The 25,413-nt window shown below is 40.8% G+C and overlaps 1 protein-coding gene across 2 annotated transcripts; it reads left to right on the forward strand.

Annotated features, from left to right (window-relative positions):
- ttc3 (tetratricopeptide repeat domain 3) lies at window positions 1–25,217 on the forward strand. 2 transcript variants are annotated; one of them, XM_036523684.1, is made up of 43 exons: window positions 1–161; window positions 262–343; window positions 591–644; window positions 1,672–1,795; window positions 1,893–1,978; window positions 3,164–3,258; window positions 3,633–3,695; window positions 3,858–3,912; window positions 4,336–4,498; window positions 4,902–4,950; window positions 5,072–5,174; window positions 5,946–5,982; window positions 6,757–6,817; window positions 8,980–9,070; window positions 9,367–9,543; window positions 11,458–11,538; window positions 11,674–11,783; window positions 11,919–12,045; window positions 12,256–12,378; window positions 12,713–12,814; window positions 12,927–13,019; window positions 13,111–13,175; window positions 13,584–13,726; window positions 13,951–14,265; window positions 14,382–14,654; window positions 14,908–14,954; window positions 15,104–15,160; window positions 15,248–15,327; window positions 15,414–15,569; window positions 16,412–17,144; window positions 17,653–17,721; window positions 17,830–17,979; window positions 18,133–18,272; window positions 18,379–18,447; window positions 18,690–18,786; window positions 18,880–18,983; window positions 20,281–20,365; window positions 20,804–20,905; window positions 21,483–21,847; window positions 22,769–22,895; window positions 23,461–23,640; window positions 24,045–24,137; window positions 24,410–25,217. In XM_036523684.1, the coding sequence occupies exons 1-43, from the start codon at window positions 64–66 to the stop codon at window positions 24,539–24,541; spliced, it is 5,556 nt and encodes a 1,851-aa protein (XP_036379577.1). In that variant the 5' UTR covers window positions 1–63; the 3' UTR covers window positions 24,542–25,217. The 2 variants fall into 2 exon arrangements, with proteins under 2 accessions (XP_036379577.1, XP_036379578.1); XM_036523685.1 differs by lacking the exons at window positions 1–161; window positions 262–343; window positions 591–644; ... (8 more) ...; window positions 5,946–5,982; window positions 6,757–6,817 and adding an exon at window positions 8,653–8,785 and having other exon boundaries at window positions 24,410–25,214.
- The last annotated feature ends 196 nt before the right edge of the window (window positions 25,218–25,413 follow it).

The raw sequence follows: 25,413 nt of genomic DNA on the forward strand, positions 1-25,413 counted from the left end.
GAAGGGATTTTGGAGCTATGGAAGCAGATTCCGACAAACGTGAAGAGGGATACGTGCCAAAAGATGCATTTGTATGTGTTTTGGTGGCACATTCTACTTCGGCAGCAGGACAAGCACAGCACCACACAGTGGGCTGTGCAAATGGGATTCCTGGACCAGCAGTAGGTTTTCCAGGAATACGCACCTTGAGCTGATGAATCTGATTATATCAGTGGACCTCAGAGTTTCATCTGATTTTGAGTGTCTGTTTTGTTTTTCAAGTGTCACCAGTGATTTGAGCATGAAGAGACTGTATAGGATAGAAATCTTAGAATCCATACTCAGTGCCATGGAAAAAGGATGTGTAAGTTTTTTTTTTTTTTTTTTTGTTTCCCGTCTTCACCTTTAACTGTTGAAACATGCAAGGTGTGTACCCTCATCAAAATGTAAAATGAACAAATGTAAAACAAACACATATAAAAAGTATTGCAAGGGTCACCTTGATTTAATTCAAAGTGCGATCTTAGACATTTTGTGTATGATTAATACTTTTTTTTGAAAATGTCATGTATTTGTCATCTGGTCCTTAATTTGATCATTTTTTTCCACAGTTGTCTGAAGATTCAACAAAGCGTCTGTTTTTTCTGTGTAACCAGTTTGATGTGGTTAGTAAATCCATTTTATACTCTCTTAGAAGTTGTATATATGCTTATGAACAGTACCTTCCGTCCCTTTGTATATTCCCTGTGATCCTATATCAACACATTCCCCTGAGTGACACTTTAACTTTTGTTATTGTTTACTCAGCGATATAAAATATGAAATACTCTCTTTCTTGCGCAGAACATGTCTCCTACAGTATTGCTCCTCATCAGAAGTGTTTGTTTTTGAGGGCTCTGAAGTAGATCAATTGGTAAAGGCGCTTGTTCCAAGCACAGACACGACCCCACAGCCCAACATGTAGCAACATCTACTCTGAGCTGTGGCTGAAAATTGGCTTTATTCCACCATGGGCTCTTTGGGTTAGGTTGCCCAGTTTCCCCTTGTTCCACCTCACATTAGCACTCTCTAGTAACTGATTAGGTGCCTTTGAGTTACTCTGATGTTATTAGTGGCAGGGACGTTTCTAGCTATTGAAAAGATCTGGGGCTGAGTCGAGTTTGCCTGGGGCTTGTCTTTTTTTTTTTTTGAAGGGAGATTGGCATTGGTAGGTTGGGGAGGTTATATCTGACTTCATAATAAATAAATATTATCACACCTTCAGACGCTGCAAGTCAAGTTCTGCTCTACACATTGCACTACACCACTCCTGTGTGGAGGTATTGTGGTGTGGCAAGCTTAATATACACTTGGTGACTTGTGAACATTGGGGTGAATATGGGAAGCAGTATAAAAGGGCTTGTATTGTGTTTAGAATTCCCCAACACTGGTTTGACCTTGCAACAAAATGGTGCAACTTATTTCCATTATCAGTAGATGAGTCATCAGCCAGATACATCAGCAGAGTCCTTGAATTCTCATTTTGACATTTATGCACCTCTTGTTTGGTGGTTATAAAACAACATTGAGGGATGATTCAAATAGTAGAAGCAGAATGTGTTATTGGTCTTGTGTCTGTACTCAGTCATTGTCAGTAAGCCATCTTACCCGAACCACACTTCTGAACTCTCACCTCCCTCTACATGGCAGAAGGACTGTGTGGAGGAAGCTATGCGTTGGCTGGAAGACACAGGGGAGCCTGAAATCGCTTCGAAGGTCCACAAGCTGGGCCCCAAGCGGCAACGTGTCCTCGCCCTCTCTTTCGTCTTCACTGAGTGTGAGTGCAGTCGAGTGGTGAGACGGACATCTTGAAAATGCTGTGCGTTCTGCTGAGGAGCATCACACACTTTCCTGTTCTTTTCTCTTCACCACAGATGTCCATTATGTGCATGCCATGGCATTTAATAAAAATGACATTATCGCACATTACGCCTCCCCTGCCTGCAAGTGCTGTGTAGAGGTAAGAGCCCTGCTTGTGTCCCACCCTTACTTTCATCGTGAAGCTGCAAATTGTATTGATAAATCTGTAGTAAAGCGGGTCTGATCTGAGTTGGGGAGACCAGTGTTGAGAATTGACCAAGGTTACACCTCTTACACATGGTGCTAATGGAAAGCACGGGCGTTTCGGCCTCGGACAAAGAACCTGAAATAGCCTCTGAGATTTGTTTGGCCTGCTGTCTTGAATTCAAGTAGTAACATGGTGAAAAGGCGAAGCTGGTGCTCTGCAACATCGACAGTAGGTATCCTGAAGGGATTCAGCTGACAGGTTTTTTTTCCTCTTTCCAAATGAGGAGAAATTTTTGCTTTGGATAAAGATCTGTTGGTAGCCTCACAGTCACAGAATGCACAAATATGTGGCAGGAACCAGAGAATGTACGTCTATACCACTATAAAAGTAGTATTAATGTGACATAATCATAATTGGACATTGCTAGCATCATGTGCGGATTTGATCAGAACTGTAAGTAAATGTTGTCTTCATTGTTCTCCAGAATCCTACCAGTTTTTAGATCAAAAGCAAAGGTCATAGAGGCCATATAAAGGTGTCTCCAGTGCCAATCTCTGACTCATGTATGGATGTTGATGAAACTTTACAGAAATATTGGCCTGACTTTTCCTCCAAAACCTTACTGATTTACAGGTCAAAGGTCAAGGTTGCAAAAGGTAGTTTTTTGATAGTTTTTTAATATCCAGCCCCTTACTCTGCTACTTCTTGTTTGTATGTCAGTAAAACTTGACACAGATGTTCTCACTGCTCCCCAAAGTGCTGTTGATCCTCATTTTAAAAGGTTATACATCCACTTTGTAGAGGCTTGTTATGCATTTTTTTAATGGCAACTTCTTATTGACATTTTCCCTTCTCCTGCCTTCCTTCTCCATGCCTGTCTCCTGTCCACTGTGCATTTTATGACTTCTTTAGACAATAGATAATCTTGTAAGTGCTGGCCTGCACCAATTCCAGATACTTAAGTGTGTTATGTAAAACATTAGTTGCTATGTATTAAACATTTTCTTTCCTAAAATTTACAGTCCTAACTTCAATTCTATAGTTTTCTTGCAGGTTGGTATCTGCTCACCTATTTTTTTCTCTGTCAGAGTCTCCGGATTCACTTTGTGTCTTGTTACCTTTTATATTTTTTTTTAGAGAAGTGAAGGAATGAAAACCAAGGGGAACGAGTTGTTTCAGAAAAGGAAGTATGATGCAGCTGTTAGGTGGTACACCAGAGCCATCAAATTCCAGTGAGTAATGTTTCTTTACAGTGCCATGCGAACAGTTAAAACTCTGTCTTTATTCTTCTGAAGCAAATGTATTGTTTATCACTTTCAAAGTAGTTGCTTCAAGATTGATCAATAATGGCTGCAGAGAGTTCTGGAGTGTCTCAGTTAGCAAGGCACTTGTCTTGAGTATAGGCTGAGTTTGATGGCCTGGGTTCAAATCCAGCCATCATCTGCTGACAATGGCTGGGAGGCCACAGGAGCAGAATGAATTGGGGTTGTATAAACGGGAAAAAGCCTTAAAGTGGGCACATGATTAAGTAAAATAGTTTTTTAAAAGTATCCCTTGTAGCAGAGCGTGCAGTTTTATTTGCTTTATTTTCCTGTTTTTCTTTCAGCCCAGAAAACCATATTCTTTATGGAAACCGAGCACTTTGCTTTATTCGCAGCGAAAAATATCAGTAAGTACATTTTTTCGCGATTAACATGCCTTTATAAGCATCTGTATACTTTGTTTTCTCAGGAAGAAGGGAATTTCTCAGGAGGAAGTGAATCTTTTGTCAATCATTATAAATTTAGTGTATTTTTTTAAAATCTAGACTTAAATTTTGTTTAATTTTCAGAAAAGCTATTGGTGATGGAAAACGTGCCACTATAATACAGCCGGATTGGGCAAAGGTAAACTGTTCAATTATGTTATGCTCAGGCAGATACATTGAAAACAACACAATATTGTGAAATTCAATTCAAACTTAATCGATTTTGTCGAAGGAAATGTTCTCGGCAAAAATGCTCATAAATTCACATTGTTCAGTAGGTATTAAATGCTTCTCATTAATTATTCAGTATGGGGAGGTTACAGAGCTTCACATATGCAAGATGGAATGATTCATGAATGAAGGAGGAGACTTAGTTCTGGAGCTTGCATGGTTGTCTGGGACTGTTCCCTCAGATATGAATGTAAATATTTGAAGCACATTGTGCAACACATCCAACTAAAGTCATTCTTCACCTTTAAACTTCTTGCATTTGTTATTTGGATTCAAGGTCGGCGATGGCTGCTGACGGCAACCGCTCAGTTCTGATCTTTGTGTCTGCCAGGGTCACTACCGTTTCTGTGACGCGCTCTTCTTTCTGGGTGAACACAAGCGGGCCCTAGAGGCCAATAAGAGGGCCCAGGAGCTTTGCTGCAGCGACCCAGAGGGAATGAGGGACCTGCAGCAGCAGAAAGCCCGGTTCCTGAAAGAGATGGAGGAAAGCAGAGGTATCCACTGGCCCTGCCGTGTGCTTGTGTAGGGAGTTACCTGTTTGGCAGGGTTAGAAGTCACCGGCAATAATAGTTCATCTATATAGCGTGTTTTACAGTGTGCGAACAGGAATGAGCCAGATCTCAAAAAGGTATGCTTCTGGTATTGGAAACAGAGAGGACGAGATGTAGCGTTATGTGTAAGTTAAAAAAGGTTTAGTATGCTGTCTTTTTCCCTTTGCTTATGTCTTGGGTGCGGTTTGTGGGGGTATGGAAGTTTTTGCAGTTTAGAGCAGTTAATATGGTGTGCCAGCAGATTAGTATTATGGAAATGAAGACAATCTTTATTTTGATATGACATACCTCAGTAAAATGTTTGATGTATTCAGTGGACAAATACAAATGTAAACTATTTTCTTAGGTGGGGGAAAACGGAAAAAAGTTGGAGTAAAGAAAGACTTGAGTAAAAGGTATGTTTTTATATATATGTTTTTATGAACATGTTGTTGAGAACATAGTAATATTACAGAAAACTCTGAAAGACTATGACTATACTTCTGTCAATGACATTAGCTTTTGACTCCTCTCTAGGGTGGATTCGGTTCCCAGAACAGGTCCAGACAGTCTGCACAGTACAGAACATCCAGGTAGTAGAACAGCACATGTGAGTGACACTTCAGCGGAAGATCACAAGGTGAGAAGGTGTACGTACAATTTTTGAGTGCAGGCTGACCAGACTCTATGTGTGGAAAATGTCCATTCCCTGCATGCAAGTGTATCATAGAATTGCATTCCTATCAATTAAGTGCCCTTGTATGACTATAAAGGTTGTCGCAGTAAGATGATCCTGATTTGCACTAATATAGGGTATCTTAAAGGGGTTAAAAAGCTTAAAATACAGTGCCCGTCAAGTTTTAATACACCTGATTAAGATAATGGGGAACATGCATTGAAAGACATTTTGATCAAAAGACTTGTGCTTAAATGTGGTAAATAAGAGTGAAATAAAGAAAAACCCTTCTATGAGTAGGTGTGTCCAAACTTTTGACAGGTACTGTATGTGTTGTGTCTATAAGTTAATGTGATCAAATTGTCCATTGTACATTTTTGTATCTTTGTCAGAAGATATCCTGTCAGAGCAATGCCTTGTGTTAATTTTTTTTTACATTACATTACATGCATTTAGCAGACACTCTTGTCCATAGTGACTTCCAGCATTACAGAACAAGTGTATCCATTCAATTCAAATGAACAACAGTGTCAGAATTTGATGTACTCTAAGTAAAAATAATGAAAGAATGTATGTAAAATCTGAAGTTGACAAAACTTCTTTGTGCACAGCTGTGAAAGCACAGAAAATTTCCAGTTTCTTTTGGTCTCATTGTCATAGATGAATGTTATCAGGTCTTTCTGATCTCTTTCCACCTGTTGAAATCATTTTTTTTTATTTATTAAACCATACCAGGAACCAGGAAATGGGAGTGGCTGTGGAGAGAATCCAGGCAAGTGTTTTGTTTCTCATTTCTTTGCGCAGAGCTGAACATTCGAAACCAAACGAATGGCTACAGATATAAAAAGCTGACAGTGTCTAAGATATTGTGTTATCAGTGGATGGTTTTGCTTGACATGGCAACCGTGAGTTTGCATTTTCCAGGCTACCAGTGTATACGTAAAGTACGGGTGTTCACCTTGGGCCGAGCTAATATCTGAACTGTGTAAATACGCAAAAGATAACACTATGGCCACAAACGGCAGGATCGATGTTGCTGGTATTAATATCTTACTATCGGAAGTGGATGTTATTTCAAACGATTTTCGAGTTTTGCTTTTCTGGAAAATAATTTCAGCATGACCTTGTACAGAGCAGAGAAAATCCCTGTCCCACTTGTTTTTCCACAGTGTCAGTCACCTCAGAGCTGCACATATGCCTGTTAGGATATTTTTGAAAAATTTGTAAGATGTCTTTATGTACTGTATTTTGTTAAGGTGTGTGCCTGGTCAGCTGTACAGTTTTGGACGTTAATTTTCAGTACTGGCGGAACTTGTTGCAAAGCAAATCTAGATATGCCGTCATGCAACATTTCAACTTTGTTGACTGACTGTGCGCAGTACTTGACCCATAAAAAGAAGGTGTGGCAGTGCGGTTATAGTTTTGATTCAACCAATTGCATGGATCTTTGCTTATCCAAGAGGTACATTTAAGTTTTTTTCTCGTTGTATGAAACCATTTTTTTCCTGGTTTATTGTGAATACAACATTTGTTATTTGTCTCACAGGCGCAACTGAAGGCAGGACACAGACAGAGGGAAATTCTAAGGACACCAACGACATAAAAAGGTAATTACAGTTATTTAAATTAGTTTTTGAATAGAGCTCCTCATACATGAATGTAAAACCTTTAAGCCTGCTGTAGGTAATTTAAGATGTTGTGTTTTGGGATTACCTAAGTGGAATGGAATGCCATTTGACTTGTTTCACATACTGAGAGAATCAACTCAGAACTCAAGTTAAGGAGAAAGGGAAAGAGTGTATTGTGCTTTGATTTCAGATTTCAACATGGAGCTATTAAATTGACCAGTAAAACTATTTTTGTCTTGTGTTTACATGGACATGTCTTCAAGTTGGACAAGTTTCTTTTTTTTTTAAATCATACTGTCTCATACTGTTGAGTTGAATTTCCAGCCTGTAGTACTGTGAATAATTGTACATATGCAATCAAAGGTGTAATCACCAACAAGCGTCATAGCTGTTGTCGTGTAAAGCAGTTGCACTTATTGTCAGATTTTTCACTCCATTGATGGATCAAGAACATTATGTTTGTTTTCATAGTTACAAATCTGCATCTTAATTAGTGTTACAGTGCTGGCCAACACTCTGTCACAGACAGAAAGTGTTCTTGGTATGCAGTAGGCATCTGTTGGTCTGTTGATGTAATTGCCTGAAGCATCCTAAAGTTAACAATGTCAAAGATTTTCCCTAGGTTGGTCTTTTGTATAGATACACTTGATACTTACTATGCTAACAGTCTTTTATTATGAAAGTATATTTTAAAATGTACTGTTGGCTTAAAATTTCTGTTTATTGGTCTGCATTTTGCATTTCTGTTTTGCGTACATGTTATTGAGCTCTGAATCCGATACAACATTGTTGACATGATTGCCTTCTGTGTGCTATCAGTGTGCGTGTCACAGATAGTTAACTGAACAACTGAAGATGTAAATTCAAGTTGTGAAAATGTGACTGACTGTGATGATCGAATTATTATTGTGTACACCCAAGCATTGTCTTAGCTTGCACGGCATTTGTACTTCTGAATATTCAGTCATTGTGGTGAAAATGTGATAGTCAGGACTATTCTTGTTTCCTTTCCTTTTTGTTTTGTTATTTTTATACTACGCTGTGTGTTAGTCAAGGTATTGAGAAATCAGTCTTACAGCAGCAAACTTAGTTCTAGGTTCTCAAATTTGAAAAAATATTTGTTTTTTGTAGTTATCATTTGTTTTTGGAAAATATGCTATTGGAGTTTGATGTCATTTTTGTGTGAGGCATAGCTTTTGTGTATCAGTCTGTTTTCACAGGACTAGTAAAGTTGTGTAATTATTTTTCAAGTGAAAACACGACAGTGTTAGTGAGTGGTTTCTTACTTTCTGGATTTCCCTCCCTTAATTTGTGCTCAATTGATGCCCCTTTCACAAACAGGAGGTGATTCTGGATTACTGTTATGCCTGAAGCTGTGTTATAATAGGTTTCGGCTGTGTCTTTAGCAAGGTTTACCTCTAGAGTACACTGGAATCATGGCCCAGAAGTTACCAAGAAGTTAGGGTGGAGGGATTACTGGTAATCACGTTGTGCATACTTTTCAAATGCAAGCAAAACACTTGACTTAAAGCTGTTAATGAGGGTAATATACTGTAGTTTGTTCAAAAGTATGGTTTTGTGGCTGATATGTTAGGTTTCGCTTTGTATTTGCTGAAATTAATATTTTTTAATGCTGAGTCTCCATGAGGTATTAAAGTGAAATAATGATTCAAATTGAGAAACATGCTGTCACTGCAGGTTATCATTTCCGTGTTTCTGTGGCCTGTAATTCCTGCTCTGTCAGGGGGAGGAGTTTCTGTGCACTTGTGTCGCAGTGCTTTCATTTTACGGCCTTCTTCTAGTTGCTTCTTTTCTTACTGAAGGTTTGTTTCAGTTTTGAATCTGAGAAGTGACTAGCTCCAAAAGAAATTTATATATTAGTTGTGATACGGTTTCACAGCAGTAAGGAGGACTACAGCTTTGAAAGTCAGAGGCTCAGTAGAAAAGGTAAAACAAAGTAGTCTGAGTTGAGCGCAGACAGGTTTTCTGGCGGGAGTGTGAAGAATTGCACAACAATCTGCGCGGCAGGGTTTTTTTTTTTTTTTTTTTTAGTTTTTCCGGTAACCTCAGTTCACTTTGTGTTTTAGACAGTAAGTAATTTGAGCTAGTTACCTTTTTATTTAACTTTTGCTTTCTTGCAGGGAAATGGCAGGGAAGAAGAGCCGTAAACAAGAGCAGTGTACATCTGACATTCAGAAGCCAAAAAACAGAACTCCACCGGCACAGGAAAAGGTACTGCCTGTTTTGCATTTTTCTTTCTTATGACAGTAAGACATAAGATCTTGTTTAAAGCTACTGTGCAAAAAAGGAGTGAACAGTTTGGAAACTTTAACACTGAAATGTGTGTATTGATAAGTTTAAATGATTAACAGAAACAAAAAAAAAAAAACTAGGCATTGGTAGAATTTCAATAATGTAGAGCTTGTTTTAGTATATACCCCAGCTAAACTTAAGAGACACTTTGATTTGCAGGAATGTTCATTTAATTGAATGTGTTTTTGATTTTTGTGGTTGTCATGTTTATGTAGATGGAGGCTAGCACAGGCGGCGCAGATGTGAAAGACCCATCAGCTACTGACGGTTTGAGAAACCAATTTAAGTCTGCAGTGCAGGATGCACACACTGCCCTGTCTGACCAGCGCTGTCGCAATGCTGAACAGGCCTTCTCTCAAGCACTTTGTCTACTTGGCTCCACTGTGCCAAAGGTATAGTTTCCTTTACGTCTTGCTTGTACGAGCCTGATATAGATGACTGATGGCAACATGGATTCTCAAGCTGCTATTTTGGCAATAAAGGAGGGAGGTGTAACCACAATATTTTGCAGAAAATGAATGTTGTTTGAATTATAGGTGACTTTGAGAAAGGTGTACCCATTATGTATGCTGCAGGAGGAATACTCTAAATGAGTAATTATCCATATACTATAGTGTCAGAAAAGCAACCTGCTGTTCAAACCTAGAACATTAAAACATATTACTTGTGCTTATCCCCAGTTGCGCCTCTATGTGAATCTCGTATAGGGACTCACCAACAACAATTGACAAATTTAACAGTTGCCCATTTTATTCCGTTTGGTAACTCAGTAATACTGTGGCCCAGGGAATCTCGGGCATGTTTTTGAATTGAAAGTTGCAGAATTTTATCATAATATGCAGAGCCGGGCTGCAGAAGATAACATATTTAAACTTTTAATATCTTCCAGAGAATGGGATACGTTTATCTACTTGCATTGCATTTATCGTGTTATATATTAAAATAAAGCAACATCTTTAGTTTGTTTTTAGAATTTAGAGCCTATGTTCTGATCCATGAAGTGAGAATTTTTTTGACTGAGAGAAATGGTCAGTTCAGAAGTGATAAGTACAATGAAACACTGAAAATCTTATTTCCATTATGTTTAAAATGGTGTTGTAGGCTACTACAAATTTGCAAGTTGAATGCAATAACCAGCTCACTTGTACCAAATGAAGATTCGGCCAACTCCGCAAACATTTCACACAACTTGAACGTGGACATCCTGACGGAAAAGTTTAGATTTAACATTTAGATGATCCAGTGTCTCTCAATCCTACTCTTGGAGCCCATCTGTCCTGCATATCTTCTATCTATCCTTGCTCCAAACACACCTGATTTGCGTGATTAACATGCTCTTGATTAAATCAGGTGTGCTCAGCTAATCAAAAGTGCCACTGATGAGTTCAGTCAGGTAGGTAGAGCAGGGAAAGATGGAAAACGTGCAGAGCAGGGGGGCCCCAGGAGCAGGATTGAGAATCAGTGAGATAGACTAAACAGGCAACTGTGTGCCCTGTTGATTGACTTCTGTGCTTATCGATGTCATTTTGTTCCTTGTTTCCCGCTCTTGAAATGTGATTTCCCTACACCAAACCGCAGTGCTGTGTAAACGGGATTCTTCCTAAATCTCCATGCAGAGGGCGAGTGAAAATCTGCGGTTCCTTCAAACTGTAAAATGTCCAGGGAAGAATTCGCATAATGACATCACTTGCCAGGTGCATTTATATAACTAAGTAGCGTTGGAAAACGTTAGCGGGAAGTTGAGATGATAATAAACTTATTGGGACTAGTGACGACGCACAAAACAGTTGAACTATAATCAAATCACATAAATTGTTAGTATGACATAAAATGCCGTCTTAAGTATATATATATATATATATATATATATATATATATATATATATAGACTAGGCTGTAAACATTTTTGTTTCCCAAAATTGCAGTTAGACGACCTAAACAAGCCACCTTATTGTCTACCTAGCTAGATAAACGAATCTAACAAACGAAAGGAATACAGGTTTGTCCATTTTCTACCTAACTTATTGCTCCTGTCATGCTATAGCTAGCGAGCTGCCAAGGTACAATTAAAATATTTGACGGTGTTTGCTAAACTATAACGATCGTTGTAAATTTGAGGTCTTTCAGTGGTAACGTTGAGGGGATTAGCAAGCAAGCTAACTAGTTAGTATAGCTGTTCGCAAACAGTCTTATATTCCTGCGGAATATATCACTAACTGTTGTGTTAGTTATTCACAGCATTTATTATTCAGAAACGTTACATAGGATCGTGGTTTTAATCGTCCAGTTAATGTTGTGTTTTCTAGGATTTGGGAATATCCGATCTTGACACTGTTCTCCTGAAATACGGCCGTGCAACTGCTCTACTTGAAACCGGACAGCCTGAGGTAAGTTTGCTTTGGTTTAAAGTGGTAACGTATAGCACAGTGCTAGTGAATCTGACGGAGTGAAGCAAGGCAGCTCCAGTTGTCTCCAAATAACATTTGTGTGTGCTTGTGTTTTAAACTTTTTTTGGTGCCCAGGAACTGGCAGAGGCTAAGGAGGAGTTCCTCGGTATTCAGTCAGTTGCTGGGCGGACGTTTCAGTGTTTGGTTTACTATGGAATTGGAAGGGTTTTTCTGAAAGAGAACAGGTATGGCATCTCAGTTTTGCAAAGTTTGAGGACAGAAATGAGAGGAATTGGATTTTATGGTGTTTAACCACCATCAGCCCAGTTGGTCACTTTGAATGCAGTAGATGTGATGAATGGTTTTAATGTCATCACCAGGTTTTCAGCTGCCCTTGAACAGTTCTCTGATGCTCTACTCATGGTTAAACGACAGATCACACCAGGGAAACTGACCTGGCCTACAACAAAAGTTATCATTGAGGAAACGCAGACTGATTTTTTAAAGGTAAATATCACAACTGAATACAGGGAAAGTTATTAAGTAGGCTACATCTGTTGTATACTACATTTGAATAGATAATACTTACATCTGAATAACAACACATGAAGTGGATGATGTGGAGGAAAAAGAAATATTCAACTCCTGTGTGAAGATTTTATGATGTTATTTGGCCACCATAGCTCATTTTCTTTACTTCTGTCACTTGTTGTCTAGGATCTTCTTGAGAAGAATATTGAAATGTGCAAGTTTCCACCTAAACCAGATGCCCTTTGTCGAAATCAAAAGTGCCAGGGTCATTCAAAAATTGAAATCTACTTCACGGACCCAGATTTTAAGGTATGAATGAATGATTGTGTTTGTCTTGCAGAGAGCACATCCCGTCTGAACTGTAAAGGAGATATTTCACCTTACAGATATTTTGTACTTTTGTGTCTGTACAGTTGTTCAGAGTATAATTTCATGAATGGCGTTTCAGGGTGCAGTGGCTTTCTACTGTATGCAACATCCTATACATATGGTGCTGTGTTTTTTAAACATCTGAATGTCTACTCTGTTTCTATATGGAAAATATTTTGGTGAAAAAATTTTTTCGTGAATAGTATGGTCCTTTCTCACTGAAGTGAGTGTGTAAGTCTGTTAAGCATGATGATATGTTGTTTTCTACTTTTAGGGGTTCATTCGAATGGTTTGCTGCCAAGGCTGCAGTGTAGAGTTTCACATCAGCTGCTGGAAGAAGATGAAAGCTGCCTTGTATAGTGATAAGAATGATAAGGTACTATTAAGACCATGGCACTGAAAGTTGAAATTCTGGCCATAAAAAACAAATCTCATTGAGGAAACCTATGTCCTAATTGATCTTATTTTGTTTCTTTATCCACACACAGGATTTTCTACAAGAAACGTGTTTTACTCCAGATTGCGGTGGTAAAATCTGCCGTATTGTAATCTATGGTTCAACTGGTCTAATCAAATGTGAGGTAATGTTAACTTGACAATGAGGCCATTTATTCTCAGTACTCAATATGTAGAATTGTTTAGTCATTAATTTCACACTCTTGTATCATCTAGTTTGAAGTTTCTATTCAAAAACCTGCAATATCTGCAAAGGCCAGAGTCAAGCAGAAATGTACAAGGTGAGTACCTTTGGTACTAGTTTTCTATAAGATTTTTTCCCCATTTCTCCCAATACCTTCCTTTTCAAATTTATGCAATCCTATGTGTTGCATTTCATTTGTGTCAGCTGACTGTTACCCAAAGCTAAAGATTGCATTTGCAAACCAGCAATGAAATCACGATTTTGCATTTCATTTGCATTTTGTGAAAAAAGTGCAAGTTTTTGTAAGAATGGATGTGTCTGGGAAGACCCCAGGAAGTTTAGAGTGAAGATTATATTCAAACAAAATTTTATGCTGATAGGAGTTACCATTCCTTTATGTTGTGAGATCATACTTTGGAAGTGTTAGTGGAAATCATGAGCATTTCTGTGCTTGTGCATTTAAAATTGGTAGATGGTGTTGAAGCTTTTTATTTTTTTTTCTCAGTCTCAAAAAGCTGAAATCTAAGGAAGATCGTAAGTTTAAACGAAAGCAACACAGGCAAGCAGCATCTCCGGGTGCACAGCAAAAAACTGAAACAGAATCGATGGAAAATACTGAGCAGAGTGAGGTAGATCATCAAGAAAAAGGTATGCCAGAATAATGCCACAGTCATTCATATTTTGCTGAATGTTAAACTGAATCTGAAGTTATTTTAAATCCCGACAGGGCATGCGCAAGGTTTTAACATGGTAATTTGCACTGTTCATACAAGGACACTTCCAATATCATTTGGTTTGCAAATAATTACACACATGAAACCTAAAAAGCATGAATTTTTGGCAGTTAATTTCTTTAAAAAAATATTTTGCAGCTTCTCAGGCCTGGCTTACTTATGGCGACCGAGTTCTGCATCAAATATTTGAGAATAAAGAACTTCTTAAAGACGGTGTTGAAGATATTTCTGCATTCATGAAGAGTCTCCAGCCTTGGATGGAGGTGAAGAGGGAGAAGGGAAACGAAAAATATCTCCATTCTTTGAAGGAGGCTCAAACTATGAGAGACATTGTAGAGTTACTACTGGACAGGAAGAACCGGGTGTGGGCAAGAGTATTCATACAGACGCTGAGCGACACTCAGGACATCAGCCCAAAGCTGCATGACTGGGCTCACCGGCTGGACAGTGCTGGTGCGGTTTGATTTTGGCTTCCTATAGCAAAACTGTCATCGGGTGTGATGTGTTAAAAAATCTCCAGCTTGTTCCTGGTTACTGGGAGTAACAGGGATTCTTTGCATTTTGGGCAGGTCTTAGAGCCGCAGAGACTTTTATTGAGCGCCATGCGGAGCACCTGGAGGAGGTGGACCTGGCGCCACTGCTCACCTTTACACCCATGCAGGACATCCTCATTGAGAAGTTTGGAACCACGCCGGAGTTTTTCAGTGAGGGCTCCACTGTAACGGACTACTTAAAGCAGGCTCCTCCCCGGGAGGTGCGGCTCTTCATCTGGACAATGGAGGAGAACAGAGATCACTACCCCTCCTTTCATCATGTATTGAATGATTATTTTGATATAATGGGTAAGGTTCTCTCTCTCTCTAAACCCTCACACATATGTAAGCATTTCAGAATGTTGCATGTTTTTATTTGGATTGCAAAGTTGGAGTTGGTGGGTCTGGTGAATTAAGAATTCTTAGTCTTTCAGTCTTGGATCCAATCAAAATATGAGTAAACTCACTGTGTGTCCTTGTCCTTCTACCTTAGAAAATTATGTGGAAACAATTGAATGCAGCCTCTGTCTACATAACTTGTCTGAAATGTTTTTTCTTTCAGATAGTCATTGTTTAGTGATTAAGAAGTCAGAAAATGAAAATCAGATTGTGAGTACCACTCATTGCTAATTTGTTTAAGGTCTTGGACTTTGACCAGGATAGCATAAAAAAGTATACCTTAGTTATCACTGCTTGTCTGATAAGCAGCATACCAAAGGTCCAGTTTGCATGTTGTTAATTTTGTACTTGCATTCCAGAATTCCTCTATAAAGACTAAGAACAGAAGTCGGAAAAAGAAACAAAAAGAACCAAAGGTAAATAAAGACATCCTACATCTGCTAAAGTGGTAGCAACTTAAACATGTCAAAGCCAGTTTTTAAGTTTTGATTTTGTGTTGGCAGTCTCTTATCATCCTTTCTGGAACAAGAGGTGGGACTCTAAGAGAGGAAGATGAAGATATCTTCTCTGAGGAAGATTCACTGTAAGTTCATGGTCCAACATAATTGCTTACGGTCATATGCGGTGAGGTTCTGGGAATTGAGTTGAACTTCACGTTTCTTTTGACAGAATGTTCCTTAACCCCAGCGATCCATTCAGTGTCCCCAATCACCTTCGAGATCAAGTTGCAGAGTTTGAAGGACAGTATGTCAGCATTGCATCTGGCAGTCATTACAGGAGAATTTTGGACAACGATCCAGATCCGACAAAAGAAAGTTTGTACGAGTGAGTGTTTCATTTTTTGTACTAAGCAGCCAACAGTAACCAGTAGAAAGCTGTCATCAATATGCTGGTATCAGAATTGAACCAATATCCAAATTTACATGTGGACTTGGTGTGCTGTACATCTTTATATGGAGGAGTATGTAGACAATGAAACCCAAATGGAGTCACCAGCATATATATGGCTGCTGTTTCCATGGCGCAGATTCTGTTTTTATATTATTGGGTATCGCAGTCTTCACTTTCAGATAGTATATTAATACTAAATATTTTAGTTCAAATTACTATTGTTATTGTTGTTGTTTTCCTTCATTAATTATACTCCTTGTAATGACATCCAGGTATTTAGATGTCAATACAGAACATACAGGCAGTGCCTCTGACAAACTTTGATTCATGAATTTATTTGGGAGCAGTATTTTAAAGTAAAAACACATTTTCAGCTTCATGCACTACTTTTCAAATTTACAACCACTGTGTTCATTGGTAAAACTATTTTTGGCTAGAAACTGCACTGTGGGCTAATTAAGGAACATACCTCCCCCTCAGTGTTGCTGAGGGACAGCTGTCCTGCAAATATTGTTGGTTTGTAAAACCTGCAAGTGATAGGGCGTCAGTATTGCACAGTGGTTAGGAGCTGGGCTTGTAACCACAAATGCCAGTGTAATATATGTCATGTAATAACTTAGAATATTACATTACATTATTGTGGTATCGAGTAAAATTGAATACTTAATCCAGCCCTAGCATTAGTTTTGTATTGCTGGTTTAGGTTTAGTTTTCTTAGCCTTTCTGGTGTGCTGGGTCTGTGTGGAGGAGTGGCTAAAGGCTCTGTTGGTCCGCAGCTACTTTGCTCAGATCTTGGAGGAGCACGGCCCAATGGAAGCGCACAGCCAGCTGCTGGTGGGGGAGCTGGAGAACTTCCCCCCGGAAGCGAAGCAGAAGATCGAGGAGGCCGGCGGACTGAAGGCCTTCCTCCTGGAGTCCTTGCGGTTTGTGATGATGGACAACCTGATTGGGCTGATGAAGCACGCCGTGTCGCTGCAGGAAGTGGCGGAGGATTCAATTTCCGGGCTCTCATATTTTCCTTTCCCCACTGCCGTGGAGGACATCTCCACAAGGGGGCCTTCCCTCAACCCCTCAGCTAAAGAGTTTCAGCCTCTCTCTAAAAACCACATCCCGACTGACGATAACACCAGTTTTCCTTTTGGAAATCACATTTCCCATGATATGAAGGAGATTCCAGATCCTTTACAGCCCAGCGGTTTTGAGTTTGCAGAGATGCCATATAACATCTTCCCTGATCTTTACATGCTTGACCCTTCAAGTTCATCTTTGCATGAGCCTTTTGCGGAGAGTTTAGGTGAAGTTTACGATGGTGAAAGAACATTGTTATCGGACTCTCCAAAACCATTTTTGGGTGCTTTCCATAACCCTTCTAAAGACAGCAGTTCAAGCAATAAAGACACAGACTTTACTCTTAAAACAGAAGATGCTGATTTGTATAATACCAGTTTGGGAGGTAGTCGTCTTCTCATTGGTCAACATTCCAGAAAAAGGATGACAGTGGCTGTACAGGTATGGATTTATTCTGTTTGAGAGTTTGTAAACGCAAGAGCTGTCTGGTTATATACTAAGGTTGTCAAAAATACTAATACTTTGAAACTACCGAGGTACTGAATAACAAAAAGTTTCATTTATGATGCATTCAGTAGTATGGAAATAGCAAAAGTCTCAGAGCGATCTGTGGTTCTATGATGAAACTTGCATCATTGTGCTAAACAGGAAGTCTGTTACTAACAAAAAATGCTGTATGTCCATGCAGGGACACCATATAGTTAACTCACTGATCTTAGCTGATCTTTTGTCTTCCATGAAAAACGTTCAACAGAAAGTTGAATTATTGACATTTGCTCTAGGCAAATTACATTCACTGCACCTGTGCAATTTGATATGCATTCAAGTCAATATTGTTTGCCTTCATTAAAGCATAAAATTATTGTGATACTAAACCGATACCAGATACAAACTCAAAATTAATAATACCAAGTATTAATAATGCTGTGTCCGCCCCCACCCCGCGCAGGCCTCTGCTAAGCCCAGAGATGACGTTGCAGTTAACACAGAACCTTATGAACCATTTGAATCAAATAAAGTAAGTGTTGAGTGTCACCACTTTTCTTTGGCAGATTTTCATTTGGCATTAATAGTTGGAAAACCGTTTGTTTCCATAAGACTATAATTTCCTTTGTTTTTTTTTCAGGGGGACATGACAAAAAGAGAAAAGGATAATATGGATTTTGAAAAACAAATTAAACAAATGATGGAAAATTATAAGGAGGAACAGCAAAAGAGGAAAGAGGATATTTCTGTCCTTGAAGGGGAGTTGGAAGAAATTCGGCAGAACACCGAGGTACTAATCTGCCTGTTGTCAGAGGCCTTGGAATGATCATGTTGCAAATGTAGGAGGATGTGGGAGCTCTTTGGCCTTGGTGCTGACGATGCTGTGTGTGTGTGTGTGTGTGTGTGTGTGTGTCTCTCTCTCTCTCTCTCTCTCTGTCTCTAGGTCACCAATAAAGAACTGGAGCTCTTCCAGCAGAAGTTGGAGGAGGAGGTGAAAAAGGATCAGCAGGAGAAAAAGGAGAATCAGGAAGCACTCAAAGTCTTAAAAACTGAAATAAAAGAGTTGACTGAGTCACATGAGATGTGAGTATTGTAACATTAATGTTCTTGCTGTGTTACCTGTAAGGGTTTATACATTCACAACCTTTCCTCCTGGCAACTGATACAGCCTCTCTTCCTCTCCCTTCAGCTTTTCTAAGAACATCAAGGAGAAGAATAAGGAGTATGAGAAGCATCTCAATGACTTTTTGGAGAGAAGGTAAGTGACAAGTGACAAGTTTATGCATGGGTTTACAACAGCTGTTTAGCTTTAAAATGATTTTATTTTCAGACACATGAGTTTTTTTTCCTTAGCTGTTAGTGTGTTTTTGTGTATCTCTACAAGTTCCCAGTGACCACTTGAACTCCATCATTTGAGAGCTCTCTGTACGTTTGTCTCTTAAGTTCAAGGCCGCCTTCACGGCTGCAGGAATGACAACCAAGTTTGTATGAATTCCACAGCAATCAGTCAGCTGCTGAGAAGATGGGCCTGGAGGAGGAGATAAAGAGATGCAGGCAAGTGCGCGCTGAAGCTGCCAGCAGGTCGCAGGCCGCAGAGGTACGCTACTTAACGCTGCTCTCGCTGTCGGAACTCGGGCCGTCTCTGACTTCCTGTAATGCCTCATGCTTGCATGCATTCCTGTTTATCAAGATATCCATTTTGGAGAACCGGCGCCGACAGAACCTGCGAGGCCTTTACAAGTGCGTGTCAGACTGGGAGACCATCGCTGACAAGATAACAGAACTGGTGACCAGGTAGGCGCAGTGCACACTAGGCTGTAGTGTAGCTCAGGACCTTCTACATTACATTCCTTTAGTACACGCTCTTATCGGGAGCAATTTCCAGCACAAAAGAACAGAAGTGTATCCATCCAAGTTGAATGAGCAACAGTGTGAGACCAGGTTAACAGCACTCCCAGACCAGTGAATGTGAGCATAACACTATTTAAGCCCCACCACAAGGTAACTTGTGCCACCTGACTAGACAAGTGAAGAATAGTGGTGATTATTTAGTGATCATTATATCAATAGACTGATTAGTTTAGTAGAATTAGTATACGCCGCGACAATGATGGTTGTATTCTGTGTAGTTTTTAGGCTGATCAGAGTTGTGACCTGTGGCCTACATTCCAAGAGATGCTGCTATGTTGAACTAATCATGCACACAGGCATACTAAAAGTGTGTACGTGGCACAAGGCCGTCCCAACGGAAAGGCCTATGATTTCGAGCACTCATATAGCTGTAGTTCGGTATTAGGTCAGTCACTCCATATTTAGCCATGTGGAAATGCATATATTACAACATATATCACAACCAAGATATCTTAGATCTTTGAGGCTTCTTATATTAAAAGTTTTGTTCTTGGGTGATATAGGGATTCTCTACCCGGTGCGACTTTCTCCCACTCTCTCCCATGTCAATGTTTGTGACAAAGAGGAGTTGGGTCAGTATGTACTCCCTTATCCATCAAGGATACCTTTGAAGCAATGTTTTTCCAATTAGGCGCCAGACTCTAGACGATACAAGGTCAGGTATAATCAAATATCTGGACAGCTTAGGTCATCAGTTTCCTACTCTTTAGGATGGTATAAGATGTTCTTTGTGCAGCAGAGTTCCAGTGCGTGTGTGAGAGTCAGTCTGTGAGTTCCAGTCACCCACCTGCAGCAGAGACAGACTGGATCGGGAGAGGTTGATGAGTGTGTAAGGCGTAAGACTCTAAGTGAGACTGCGTGTAACATCTGAGCCGACCATCGCGTGTGAAGCCTTGCTGTATTGAAGACCATCAATAAACCTGTTTCTACCTCTCCTTCAACCACGGTCCAGACTGAAGTTCTTTGTGTAACAGTTTATTAGTTAGCCTGCGAGTGCATCAATTTCACCGAAAGCCAACACAAGGGAAGCCAAGTATACTACCATACATCAGTCACTAGATCAGTCTCTAAAACACATCACAATACTACATGTAAAATAAACAGCAAGTAATACAAGTATTACAAGTAATACTTTTCCCCCGCGGGGCGACGGTGGCTCATGATGTGCGTTCTCTTTAAGGTTCCCCTCGTCTGGCCTTCGCCCTGCTGCTGAAGCCTGGCAGGCCTGTGTCCAGGACACCAAGGAAAAAATCTACAGGGTCGAGGTGAGCAGTCTACAATAGAATCTTAAAGGCTAAAATGTCTCAAAATAAGGAAATTCTTATGTCATTTTACACCAGACTCGGTCACGGAAGTGGACAGTTGTCACATAATCCACCTAGTGTCAACCCACAATTATTACAGCTGTGTCACCATGTTAAAAACAAGTTTGGATTGTTTACCCCGTAAACACCTTGGTAGGGGTCTTAACTGAATCATTTGTGCTGCATTCAGCACTGTGACACTCTTGAGTGTCAGAGCTGAGGCACCTCAGAGCATGAGAAATGCTGTGCAAATATCAAATTTACGCTAAACCTGGTTACTTTCATAAGTCTTATTTTGGATATGTTCCTGTGGCTTATGAAAGACTCAATTTGAAATCTTATGTCCTTCTGTTCAGACAGTTCTGTTTTATATTTACAGTTTCTCTTTCATTCATATAGGCCCAGTACATGGAGCAGATAGAGCTGGTGAAGAAGGGCACCAGGCTGTGTACTCTTCCCCAAGTGTCCATCCCCAGTGCCTCCCCCCCTCCACCTCTGCCGGTAAGGACTCGCACTCTTCAGAATTGTTCAAAAATGAATTAATAGTTTCCTGTAACACAGTGTGGTCCGTGGGATTCTCAATGTCAAAAGTCTCTCATGGTGCCACCATGAAATTTAACCAGAGCGTAAGTGATCTCTGTTAATGAGGCAAGATGTGAAGTATATTGAAAGTGAGAGGTAGACATATTCCCATGGCAAACTGGTGCCGTTTACCGCTGTGGTTTTGCAGATGCAGTTTTTTTCAAATGCCCATCCCTCTGATGTGCTTGGTCCCAGAGTTAGCCCCATGCATGAGCCCCAGACAGCCTCCCCTGCACGGCCCCCTGTCAGTGCTCTGCCCATCCCCTGTGATCTGCCTCCCTGTAGTGCCCCTCCTGGTCCTCATGAAAGCTTAGACAGGTCATACTCTGGGGCCCCCCTTTGCCCTGCACTGAGACCATTGGGTAGAGTCACTGCAGATTTACCGTCTAGAGTCATCAAGAAGCGAAGGCATTTACAGTTTACAAGACCATGCCAAAGTATTTGATTTTCTGTTGGCTTTATTGACTTTGCCTGATTAATAACTGTCTGGTTTTAGATGATGCCAATGGCGCCTGTCATCAGCAACCCCTCCATGGTACAGGTGATGTACCCAGCGCGCCCCACCCGACCACACGATCCCCGGCAGTACATGGCGCCATACGGGGCTCCCCTGCCCGCGAGACACCAGCTCCAGCATGGCGGGCCCAGAGCCCCCTCCGTACCGGCCCCTGTCCAGGCAGAGCCGTCCCTGGGGAAGCCCGGTCAGCAGCCGGACCGAGCCGCCCGGATGTCCTCTCCGGTCCCGCCCACAGCCAGCGGTGCCAGCAGCGTGACAGTCAGGCCCGCAGGGCCACAGCTGCACAGCAACGTCTTTGAGAGGATCGTCGACCGGCTCGGCAGCATGTTTCCTCACTACAGCAGGTAACTGAAGCAGGCGGACACAGCCCACCGCTAACATGCGCTGTAACAGGCAGCTAAACGCATACTCCCAGGTGCAGGCTAACCACAACTGACATTCATGTTCATTTGAACAACAGTCGAAAGTTACATTTTGACTATGTTACTAAAATTACAAGTATATAAACTACTTTATAATTAAAATAAATTTCTTTAGTAGTTAAGCATACTTAAATCCTGACGGACATTTCCTTTTTTCCTGATTTTGTATGTGTGCCATTAAAGTTCATTAACATCGATGCCTTTCGTTTTTAACTGAAATTTTCTTAGTGAAATATTTCTGAACGTTTCCATTAAAACCATTTTATTCCTGTCTGCATCCTGTCTCTTAAAGCAGGAACGTAGTGGGGTCATCAAAACTGCTCCACCCACAAAAGATGTGAAATGAGCACAGTTAAGAAAACTGATTTGTTAATACAAGGCACACAGCTTTTAGGTACTGGTGCTGGTTGTGTGGATGACGCTCCAGTTCCCTCACAGTCAATGACAAAACAGAAAAGCACAAAGACATTATCCAGTTATTTTTGTGGCCCTCATAAAATTTGACTCATGTAAATTTTGAAAACATACATGCTCTGAATGCATTTGGAAACTGTCCGTTAGCACAAGGTTGAAAGTAGTTGCTGAAATAAAAAAAAAATCAAATTCCGTACAGTAGGAAACAAACCGTCAAAATTGTAAATTCATTGTGAAGTTATCATTTGAGTAATCCTTACTCGCACAGCATTCCTCTTTAATTTCAGCCACCACCGAATTTGGTGGCGTGTAAGTAACACTTGTTTCGTTTCATTAAGAATGCTGTACAGAGGCATACATTTTGAATGAATTGGAAAGTGTTTCTGATAGTTGACTGTATTCTGTTCTGTCACATTTTGAATATTTCAGACCTACTCTGACAAAATTCATCCAGGAAGTACGTACTGCCAATGGAGGATGTCTGAACAGCCTGTCCTATGAAGAAGTCATCAACAGGGTGGCTCAACTCATTTTGGACCATCAAGAAAACACCAGAGTAAGAAAACGTTGAGTGGGGGGCGTCATGTATGGGAGAACGTGACTGTTATCAAGTATCCCATTCTGTTAAAAGCCATTCTCACCAAATGGTTGAGAGTGCTTGCATTGTCCCACAATAACACAAGGTCTTGTGCCATTCATCAACACATGTGCCATAAGGTGATTCTGAAGCACAGAATAGGCCCCAGAGCAGAGCCGCTGCTTCTTGGTGACTTATCTCCCATACCTGCCGCTTGAAGTGGCGAAACTTGTCGAAACTTGACTGTTCTTAATTCGTTAAATTAATAGTGTTTTGTCAGTGTTGTGATTTACAGATTATGTGCTGGTAAACCTGAGAGTAAATGTACAAAACACTTTGAGACTCGTTGTGTGGCAAAATAAGAAACCTTTTAATCCTAAATTGCGTCAGAATGCAGACTGCAGACCCACCAAGAGGGGAGCAGGGGTGTAGTTGATAAGATGGGACAAAACCCATCTCTGCATAGTGGATTCAAGCTTTGGATATGCTGGATCTTAAACCATCTTCTGAGACTGAGCCAAGACTGTTAATTTTGCCTTCCCAGGAGCAATTTAGCGCCACCCACAGAGCTGACCCCAGTGTTTTCAGAGCCCCAGTGAGCCGGACCCCGCCCCCGAGGGCGGACTCTCCTGCAGTCAGCCGCAGCTCCGGCACTCCCCCTCCCTCCCATGTGTGGAAGAACGTGGGAGCCCACAACTCCTCCAAATGGGCCTCGTCCAAAGCGGTGAGATTCTGCTTTGGCACTCGGTATCCCTCCAGCCAAATTCTGCTTCTGTTCTTCAGGAATGTTCCACAGATGAACGATCTCTGACTTCTAATGCTGGCCTGTGTTTATGAGAGTGTGTGGCCACTGTGATTGGGTGTAAACTAAAAGCAGTTTGTGTCCCAATACAGGGTTTAAGCCTGTATATGCAGTATGCATGCTGTCACAGATCTCAGTGGATCTGGCCCTAGCCACCCACTTTTTTGTATGGCAGAATATCAAGATTTTAAATGTGATTGTTTCGCCTTAATCAAGACTGTGTAAACTCACTGAAAACGCTTTTCAATTGACAAGTCTCGTGTCAGCTTTACCTGTTGAAATGGAATTTTAGACAGTTTGATTGTCCTTTTTGATGCCTTTCTCAGCTGAATGTGGAAGATCCGTGCATCATTTGCCATGAAGAGATGACGGAGGAGGAGCTGTGCGTCCTGGAGTGCCGACACAGCTTCCACCGGGAGGTAAGGGGAGCCGCCGTGCAAACCTGAGCTCTCCGCGTTCCCCGGTCCTCTGTCCTAAAGGCTTTCCTCACAGTGGGCGGTGCTAACATGTGCCGTCAGGTAAAGACTGATATGAGCCAATCAGAAGAGTCTGCCCTCCATGGACAGTGATTGGTTCAAGTCTGCAAGTTGCTGACGGCAGCTGAATGAATGCTCTGCCCGTTTTGAGTTTCACCGAGCCTTGGTCTTCTATCAGTGCTATAAGGGCCTGTGCTTTCTCCCACTCTCTGCAGTGTATCAAGTCATGGCTGAAGGAGCAGAGCACCTGCCCCACCTGCAGGGAGCACGCGCTCCTGCCAGAGGACTTCCCCCTGCTGCCTGGGAGGATGCGTAGGGGTCACACGCCCGCCACACCCTCCTCCTGAGCCCCACCTCCCTCGTTCAGTTGCCGTGGCGCGTACGGAAGGGGGTTAAAGGGATCGGGGCGCGCTGGTAAGGAAAATGTCATGGGACCCAAGTAAACTTGCACTTGGTGTGATGTCTGTAAAATTTCCATTCATAGCCAGTTACACTCCTGAAGTGTTTTTTTTTTCCCCCTATTGTCTTACCTTTACATCATGTTAAGTATTTATTGTTTTTAAACAGTCTTGTATTTCATTTAAAAAGTTTATATGCCATACTGCTGCCAGTTCTAAATTAAGCAGCAGGACACAACCAATCGAAATTGTAATTTTAATTATTGTATGTTGCATGACTAAACATCAGTGCTGTTGCAGAATCAGTATATACACATTTTCTCAGCTCTGAAAATGCTTTAAGGGCTCTTATTAATATACAAAATAGGAGTGTGTAAAAACTATGAATGAAGATTTCAAAGAAAAATGAAGACATTCAAGTCCTATTGAATTTAGTTTGAACCGATTATGTTTGTTCATGCTTGTTTATACTGGTTCAGTAACCTCCCTTTAATTCTATGACTTAAATGTTCTCTGTAATAAAGTTCCTGGTTGCTTGGGTCTTGTCTGTTAACACTAACATCTTCATTTACTGTACATGCATCTGATGTTCAGACCTTGTTAATAACTTTGGTGTTTGTATTCATTTTAACGTGGTAATTTTCCTTTTGTAATTAAATTCTGTGTAAACTGTTGACTGGTGCTGTGTTTCTTGCGTTTATAAGCAGGAAAGAATAATGAGCTGTTGGATACAAAGATAATCAGTCACGGTACACGTCACCTTGCCAGTGTACTTCAAGAAGTTCTGGAGTTTAAAAATCAGGACAAGCATAAGACTGAAG

Source organism: Megalops cyprinoides, chromosome 3, assembly GCF_013368585.1.
Source record: "Megalops cyprinoides isolate fMegCyp1 chromosome 3, fMegCyp1.pri, whole genome shotgun sequence".
Taxonomy (NCBI): Eukaryota; Metazoa; Chordata; class Actinopteri; order Elopiformes; family Megalopidae; genus Megalops; species Megalops cyprinoides.

Bases quoted from the DNA above. Each gene is read 5' to 3' on its own strand.
- ttc3 (XM_036523684.1), top strand. From the start codon at position 64: ATGCATTTGTATGTGTTTTGGTGGCACATTCTACTTCGGCAGCAGGAC. The intron at 3,696-3,857 runs GTAAGTACATTT...TTTAATTTTCAG, and splicing joins ATTCGCAGCGAAAAATATCA to AAAAGCTATTGGTGATGGAA. The intron at 14,655-14,907 runs GTAAGGTTCTCT...TTTTTCTTTCAG, and splicing joins TGATTATTTTGATATAATGG to ATAGTCATTGTTTAGTGATT.